Source organism: Phyllopteryx taeniolatus, chromosome 6 (assembly GCF_024500385.1).
Source record: "Phyllopteryx taeniolatus isolate TA_2022b chromosome 6, UOR_Ptae_1.2, whole genome shotgun sequence".
Lineage (NCBI taxonomy): Eukaryota > Metazoa > Chordata > Actinopteri > Syngnathiformes > Syngnathidae > Phyllopteryx > Phyllopteryx taeniolatus.
This window is the reverse complement of record NC_084507.1, coordinates 32,246,648-32,255,333: the sequence shown is the minus strand read 5'-3', so window position 1 is coordinate 32,255,333 and position 8,686 is coordinate 32,246,648. Positions and strand designations below refer to the sequence as shown.

At 45.0% G+C, this 8,686-nt stretch overlaps 1 protein-coding gene across 2 annotated transcripts in view; it reads right to left on the bottom strand.

Moving 5' to 3' along the window:
• Positions 1 to 769: 769 nt before the first annotated feature.
• The window catches only part of hectd1 (HECT domain containing 1), a 45,203-nt gene continuing 37,286 nt past the window's right edge, over positions 770 to 8,686 (bottom strand). For both annotated transcript variants that reach the window (XM_061775344.1, XM_061775345.1), the window contains exons 35-43: positions 8,290 to 8,491; positions 8,086 to 8,223; positions 6,864 to 7,315; positions 3,211 to 3,369; positions 2,952 to 3,030; positions 2,779 to 2,872; positions 2,391 to 2,541; positions 2,152 to 2,296; positions 770 to 1,255 (exon numbers count right to left, since the gene is read on the bottom strand). In XM_061775344.1, the coding sequence (XP_061631328.1) occupies positions 1,118 to 1,255; positions 2,152 to 2,296; positions 2,391 to 2,541; positions 2,779 to 2,872; positions 2,952 to 3,030; positions 3,211 to 3,369; positions 6,864 to 7,315; positions 8,086 to 8,223; positions 8,290 to 8,491 (1,558 nt within the window). In that variant the 3' untranslated portion in view covers positions 770 to 1,117. The remainder of the gene's footprint in view (positions 1,256 to 2,151; positions 2,297 to 2,390; positions 2,542 to 2,778; positions 2,873 to 2,951; positions 3,031 to 3,210; positions 3,370 to 6,863; positions 7,316 to 8,085; positions 8,224 to 8,289; positions 8,492 to 8,686) is intronic.

Below are 8,686 nucleotides of genomic sequence, written 5' to 3'. Positions count from 1 at the left end.
CGAGAGGCCTGACGTCACTAGCGAAGATCTCCGCCTACCTCTCCCCTCCTGAGCCGGCACTGTCGACATAACAAACACGAAGGCAACCAATCAGAGGAAAGGGGGCGGTCTTAGCCAAATCTGGACAAAGCGGCTCAAACACAAGTAGCTTTTAGAGGGGGCCTTTTCTGGACACATGACAAAAACAAGTTTTTTTTGTTTTTGTTTTTTTTTTTTTTAAATGAAATTTACACTTTTATACTAAGTCCATGTTAGAGAGTCACTCTATGGCAGTTGAAATAGACAAAATACGTGACTTTGAAAGTCAACAATTGATGATCGCCCGGTAGATACGCTCTTGTCAATTGTTATAGGTTAACTCCGTTAAGCGGGAATCTCACGCCACGATGACTTTAAACCACGTCTCAGCTTATATTTGTTTCCCTCTCACTAGGCGACCTTGACGCCGTCGTAAGCCTCAAACATGACATGGGAAACTTTCAATTGTGGCCATGAAACTGGTATCTGTGCACAAAATACTCATTTGTGCGTTCAATCTTGGACGTCCGGCTAACCGAATGGAGCGCACCTTTGCTAGAAACGCCATGTCGTTTCGAAGCAAGGTGCGCTCCATTTGCTTCCCCAACTGTCCGGGAATGAGCATTTGTATTTTGTGGAAACAAAATCGTATTTCATGCACACCTAACCACTCATATTGTAGAATGAAATTCAGTGTCAATCACAATGACAAAGATTGTGTATCCCAAAGAAGAGAATTGAAGCTTCTTGGTACTTTGCAAACATTTTAATGATTTTTTTTCTTTTTTCGGAGCAAACACATTTTTGAAAATATTTGTTTAGCTCAAACTGCAACTTGAGTTAAATAAATGTTTATAATATACAAAGAAAATACAGGATTTTTTTTTCTTTTTCCCCCAGTGTTTGTGTCTCTGGAAAGAACCACGACGCACGCACGCACACGCACACACACACACACACAGACGCGCGCAAAGCAATAAAACAATAAAAACAAAAGAAAAAAAACCCAATATGGTCGCAGGACAACACACTGAACGCACGCACGCACACACACACACACACACCAGGTGGGTGAGGATGACGGCGGGCACGGGGCGGGTCAGTTGAGGTGGAAGCCTTTCTCCATGGTGGCGGCCAGCAGACGTTCCCTCATGATGTCCTCGGACGAATACTCGGGAAGCTTCAGGTAGTGCACGCACGTGTTCACCGACGGGTAGCTCGAGTCCGTCGCGTCCACCTCAAGAGGTCAAAGTTCACAGATCACGTACGCGCAAAAGAGCTCGTTCGCCTAATTGAATATCTATGCCAGTGACGTATTGTGACTAATGCAACAAATAAATGCTCTTCTTCCATTAGATGGCAGAAAGTCGAAAAGACGTTTTGTTTGCTGGTACGCTGTGAGATTTTTCAATTGTAAAATGCGTGCCTTGGCGTCACTGAGATTAACAAATACATTTTAATTGGAGGGAAAAATGGCTACATTCAAACAACAAAATAACTATTATTTATGATTATTTTATTATCTTAAATGTATATTTTACTCTTTAATTTGTTTTACAAGAAAACGTTTTTTCATCATAAAAATGACTACATTTTAATAAAATGTATTCTCATTTTCATATTGCTGAAAGCTTTTTTTTTTTTTTTTGCTAATATTTTCCTATTTCATTATTTACAGTAAATCAACAAAAGTAACAATGAAAAAAAAAAAAAGAACAAATACATATGATTGATCCAATTTTAGGGAAAACACCCCCTAAAACGACTAAATTAAATATTTCATGAAATTTGATGATAATGATCTGTGGTGCATTTTGCTGACACGCTACGTTTTGCGTTTTCACCCCCGCTCGTCGGACCGCAGACATCCGGACACACATCAAATTGTATTATTGAAAAACAATACGTGTACTGTGCATACTTTCAGAGTCGAGCGGCTGAATGTCGCTTAACACCTGGAAACATTTTGTCTTTTAACGTGATACGAAGCGACTTTTGATCAGCCGCTACGTCTGCGACGTTACGACGCCGCTCGCCTCCGATTCAAATTCGGAACGGCGGCGAAGCGGCGGCCGGCCAATCGCGAAAACGATTCGTCGAACTCCGCGAGCGGCCGACGGAGAAGCCGCTTACCTTCCTTACGATGGTGAGGCGGGGGTGCAGGTTGGCCAGGCCTCCGGGGGGCAGCGTGGAGCAGCCGGTGGTGAACTGCAGGAAGGCTTTCCTTTCGTCCGACGACATGCCGCAGAGGACGCGCACGAAGCGGAGGAAGCCCGCGCTGGAGTCGGTCGGGAAGGAAAAAAGAAAACTTTTACAACAACAAGATGACGATGCAGAAAAAAGCGTGCGGCGCTGCGCGGCGCGGCACGGACCTGTCTCTTGTGTAGCCCAGCTTTGGCTCAGTGTAGTTGATGATGTCGTCAGATGTCCACGAAGGTGATTGGTTCCCGCAGAGGATCATCTGAACTTCTTTGTGGCTGAACGAGCTCAACTTCTCCATCGGGAACACGCCGTTGAAACCCTCTGATGGCACAAGCGCACCAACAACAACAGTAACTATGTAAACAAATAAGTCACGAAGAAAATAAGTGATAAAGAAACTAAGCAAGAATCTAACGAATCACGGAAATAAGAAAGTAACTAATGCATGACGAAATGTATTAAGGCAGTAATAAAGTAAGAAACTAAATAAGTAAATATGTCGGTAACTAACGTCATCATGAAGGCCCTAATGAAGAAAGTAATGAAGTGTGCGCGCACCTCTGAAGGCCTCCATCTGCTCCTGGATGCCCGTGTGCATGCAGAAGTCGAACATTAGCTCCACGTAGTCCTCGGCGTTTTCCATGGTCACCATCTTCGCACGCGCACAAACAATAGTTACTGTTATCGTGGTCAGTGTTACCGCGGCAACCGGGAAAGGAGCGCGCCCTGACCTCGTCGTCTCCGTTGGGTTTGAGGTCGACGGCGGAGAAGCCGTGGACTTTGGAAGAGGGACAGAACTGGAAGTTCAAGCTGCGGGGGCGAGGACACACAAGTTGAGGCGCAATTTGGCCGCGAGCTCCATGCTAACACAGCGTAAACAGGCTAGCAAAACTAGCATCAACGTTGCAGTCGCTCGAACCAACCACAGGCATCCATTTCTGATACTGCACGCGAGTGACAGTTGTGCGGACCCATTTGACGGGGTCTTACCCGAGGTCTTCGATGCTGAGCGGGGGTCCGGAGCCCAGGGGGTTCCTGAGCATCAGGTCCTGCAGTCGCGTGTTCTTCTCGTCCTCGGACAGAACTTTACTGCTCAGGATCTGCCTCCTTTTCACCGCCAGCTCCTTAACCTCCTTCAGAAAGCTGGCCCTGTGATTGGCCGAGAGGGGTCAAGGGTTACAGTACGTCGGCTGTGTCTTTCCCACTCAGTCAGTTAAGAACTGTGTCCATCCATTTTTAGCAAAACAAGCTTACTCAAATGTACCTCACAATTTTCACTCGGTATTGTCTACAAAAAATCCAAACTTTCAATCTTGAGGCGACAAAACTGCGCACGGCTCCTGCAGAGTTTTACTTTATCTCAGTCAGTTGAGCGTTCGAGAACTAATACATTTGTTCTTGAGCTGTTTTTTAACACTTAATTGGTTCAAAAGACCGAAAAATTAGGGCCCGACCAAGATGGGCTTTTCAAGCCAATGCCGATTCCGATTATTTGGCAGAATAAATTCCGATAACCGAGTGATCTGATGATTATATATAAAAAAATAAATCAAATCAAATAACTTATTTTTGGGTCCTTTTAACGCTTACGACAATCAAGATCTGAATTACAAGCAGATAACGTGTCTGTTTTACCGTACATTGTCTTTTAGTATTTGTTAAACTTTACTATGGAGAGAAAAAAAACAGCCAAAATATCGGCTGATTTTTTTGGACAATTTTGAAATGTTTGTTAAATGCTATTTCCGTCTCCACCCGACAGCAACGAAATGTGAGACTTGTTTTTGACACCTGTACGTCACAAACGTGACTTCCCCCGCCCTAGAAAGACAGATGTACACAGTCGTACCTTGATTTCCGAGTTTAATTTGTTCACAACTTCATTTCCCCATTGAAATGCCATTCATCTCTTCCAGCCCACCAAATGTACAAAAAACGTTTTGCTTTGTTTTAAGAGACAAATAGCACTATATTGTATACAAATATTGTAAAAACAAAAACCATCTATAAAATTGCTTTTATTGTTTGACGAAATGCAATCAAGTGGAAAGTCCCAAACATGCTGTAGCATTTGTGCTGATGGGTGATTTTGAATTCTGCTCCTTGCGAATATCGTCATTGTGTGTTTGACCGTTTGTAGCGGTCAATAAATGTCTGAATTCGGTCTGCACAATATATAGTTAATAATATTATAACGTCCAATAATGTACGTGTGCGCAATAGGCACATCGCACGGTCCTGCGCAAAGTTGGTGTGTCGATATGCAGTCAATCAAGTGACCAGCAGAGGAACCTGCTTGGACATGTACACACACATTTAGACGTACACGCGCACATATACAAACAACCCCAATTCCAATGAAGTTGGGACGTTGTGGTAAGCAAATTAAAGCAGAATACAATGATTTGCAAATCATGTTCGACCTATATTTAATTGAATACGCTACAAAGACAAGATATTCAATGTTCAAACGGATAAACTTGATTGTTTTTAGCAAATAATCATGAACTTTGAGTTTGATGGCTGCAACACGTTCCAAAAAAGCTGGGACGGGGTCGTGTTTCGCACGGTGTTCATCATCATCACCTTTTCTTTGAACAACGTTCAATAAACGTTTGGGAACTGAGGACGCTCATTGTTGAAGCTTTGCAGGTGGAATTCTTTCCCATTCTTGCTCGACGGACAGCTTCAGCCGTTCAACGGTCCGGGGTCTCCGTTGTCGTATTTTACGCTTCATAATGCGCCACGCATTTTCAATGGGAGACAGGTCTGGACTGCAGGTAGGCCAGTCTCGTACCCGCATTCTTTTACTACCAAGCCACGCTGTTGTAACACGTGCAGAATGTGGTTTGGCATTGTCTTGCTGAAATAAGCAGGGGCGTCCATGAAAAACATTGCTTGGATGGCAGCGTATGTTTCTCCAAAACCTGTACGTACCTTTCAGCATGAATGGTGCCTTCACAAATGTGTAAGTTACCCATGCGATTGCTACTAACGCAGCCCCATACCATCACAGATGCTGGCTTTTGAACTTGGCGTCCATAACAGTCCGGACGGTTCTTTTCCTCTTTGGCCCGGAGGACACGACGTCCACCATTTCCAAAAACAATTTGAAATGTGGACTCGTCGGACCACAGAACACTTTTCCACTTTGCGTCGGTCCATCTTAGATGAGTTCGGGCCCCGGCGGCGTTTCTGGATATTGTTGAGAAATGGCTTTTGCTTTGCATAGTAGAGTTTCAAGTTGCACTTACGGATGTAGCGCCGAACTGAATTTCCTGAAGTTGGTTTTCTGAAGTGTTCCTGAGCCCATGCGGCGATATCCTTTACACATTGATGTCGGTTTTTGATGCAGTGCCGCCCGAGGGATCGAAGGTCGCGGGCATTCAATGTTGGTTTTGGGTCTTGCCGCTTACATGCAGCGATTTCTCCAGATTCTCTGAACCTTTTGCTGATATGATGGACCGTAGATGATGAAATCCCTCAATTCCTTGCAATTGTCCGTTGAGGAACATTGTCTTTAAACTGTTGGACTATTTTCTCACGCACTTGTTGACAAAGAGGTGAACCTCGCCCCATCTTTGCTCGTGAATGACCGAGCAATTCGGGGGGAAGCTCCTTTTCTAGCCAATCCCGGCACCCGCCTGTTCCCAATGAGCCTGTTCACCTGCGGGATGTTCCAAACACGTGTTTGATGAGCAGCCCTCAACCTCCTCACTCTTTTTTGCCACCTGTCCCAGCTTTTTTGGAACGTGTTGCAGCCAGAAAATTTGAAGATGATGATTATTTGCTAAAAACAATAAAGCATGTGTTCAGTATGTGGACAGTTAGGTTATCATTGCAGTATGTGAATCACTCGATTATTAATACTCTTTTTTTATTTTTCTCTTTCTGGAGCTGTACTTTATGGTTTTGTTCTTTCATGCACTTTCAATATGTGCAGTTGATAGCTAGTTTAAACGTTGGTGCCAAATAATAGTTCAGCATAATTACTATTAATTAGATCAGAATATTTATAGCGTGCTTATTTTGCCACATTAAAAACGTATTTCATTCGATAATAAAATGTCCTCTTTACGTACATGTCGAATATCGCAATATCGAAACTGCCATACTCAACACCGATATCACATATTTTTTCCAATATTGTGCAGACCTCGTCTGTATTATATGCTAATTATAAATGAGAACGTTTACTGCATCTCTCGTTAGAATGCGATGAACGAACCCATGTGGCAACAGATGACACGTGGGGGGAGGGGGAGGGGGAGGGGCAACGGCATTTTTGAAGGGATGAACTTCAGGTGTTTTTGCATAAAAACTAATGCACTCAAATATCGAAATGCTAATGCATATGTAAAATAACTGATGAAAAATAAATTTGAAGACGTCTGGCTGTGCTATTGCTCAATACTACAGTGCATTTAAATAATGGTAGAGCTCATACAAATGATACTGTATACTTTTGAACTCTACCGAGCAAAGTAGGGAAAAAGAAATGTGCTGGTTTTCACGTGACATGTATGTTATCCTGTATCTTTATTGTATTTCTTTTTTTAACATCGCAATATATATTGCAGGGTTAAAGAAAATCGAAATATCGCGCAACCCTCGTCCGAAAGCAACGGGACGCAACAGCTGACCTGTGCGGGTTGACCAGCTGGAAGTCGTCCCAGGTGAGGATGCCGTGGTACCAGGCTGGCGGTTTGGGCTTGGGCGGGTCCATGATGAACTCGGACTTGGAGTCGTCGTCCAAGCTCCCCACGGAGAAGGTCTCCCGGCTCTCCTCGGTGGACGCCTCGGAGCGCACGTCGGACGGCGGCGGGCGCTCGGGGTCGCCTTGCGGCGAGTAGAGCAGCTTGCTCATGTTGGACTTGATGTCGCCCATGCAGAGCAGCTTGAAGAAGGGCTGCGACACGGGTAGGTCCACCAGGCGGTTGTCCTGGATGCACTTGGCCAGGAAGACGCCCAGGAAGCGGAAGAGCTCGCCAATGCGCTCCAGCTCCTCGCTGTCCTGCGGGAACGGTGCCGGGAACAGGCCGCACGAACGCTGCACGTAGAAACCGGGGGGCTTCAGGCCGCCGCCCAGGTCCACCTGACGCACAGCGGAACACAACGTGCGCTGTTAGCTTAGCGTCGCTCCATTCACACATCCGCCACTCAACGAGTGAAACGTTTGAGAGCAAGTGTGAATGTTGGAGAATAAATGAGAAGAAAAAGTGAATGTGTGACAATCCAAGTGAGGGAGAGTGAGTGAGAAAGTGTTTTTTCTTATTCTATCTATATTTGCCAACTCTTGAGACTTTGGGCTCACCTGGCACCTTGGGTGTGAGATTTGGCGCCCAAGTCATGTTGAGGTGCAATGATTTAGCGATAACTAATCGTCTATCAAATTAATCGATAATGAATTTTGATCATCTTAACTTAATTGTCCAAATCCTCCGAATTTTAACCTCTCAAAAAAATTTTTTTTTAAATGTTAGATTTATTATAATAAATAACAGCAGACTGATTATCTTTGTAGTTTATCAAAATAGGAATTTTGCAAACATCGACTGCCTTGGGAAAATGATCAGCATTTGGCCGATTTTCTGTTTTGTGCATTTTCTGCATTGTCAATTTTGGAATAAAGGGAGGGACATTTTATTTATTATTATTTTTTTTTAAAAATCCAATTCATCAAAAAAAAAAAAAATAATAATAATAATAATAAACAGACTAGTGGATGATTCAAATAATGGTTAGCTGCAGCCCGTAATATGGTGTCGATGTGAACCGCTTGACTCAAATGACGAGGACACAGTTTTCATCTCAGTGAGGTTTTCCTGGCTGAATCAAGATGAAATGGGAATGCGTGCTAGCAACCTGTCTGGACTCGTCGTCGGGGAAGTCGTCGTCGCACAGCCACATTCCCAGCGACGTCCTCTGGAACTCCGCCGCCACCAGCGCGTAAAACTCCAACGTGGGCCCCAGACCGGTTCCCTCCTCTCCCTGGAACTCCACCTGGAGACGACAAACGCGCGCCGACGTTAAACATCCCGAGCGTCCGCTTTGGCGGCAACGGCTCACCTCCAGCACGGACTTCCTGTCAGCGTGAACGCGCATGACCGACTCGGCCCACTCCATGGTGGCGTCGCCCCGCGGGACCTTGACGCGTTCGTGCTTGAGGCGACCCATCCGGAAATCTCCGGGGTCGTCCCTGCGCACCGTGGCGGACGCCCGCGACCGCTCCATGGTGGCCTCGCGACGGTTCTGCAGCCACACGATGGCCCTGCGCGCCCCGGCAACAAAAAAAAGTTAGGGGAAGTTTAGCGACGGTTTGTCGCCTTCACACAATTCACAAAACATGACAATATTCCCAAACCAGCTCACACTTTTCCCATTTTGACTTTGTACATGCACATTTCTCAGCAGATTCAAACCATTCCAACTTCAAGCTGTTCACTTTATGGAATAAATTCACATA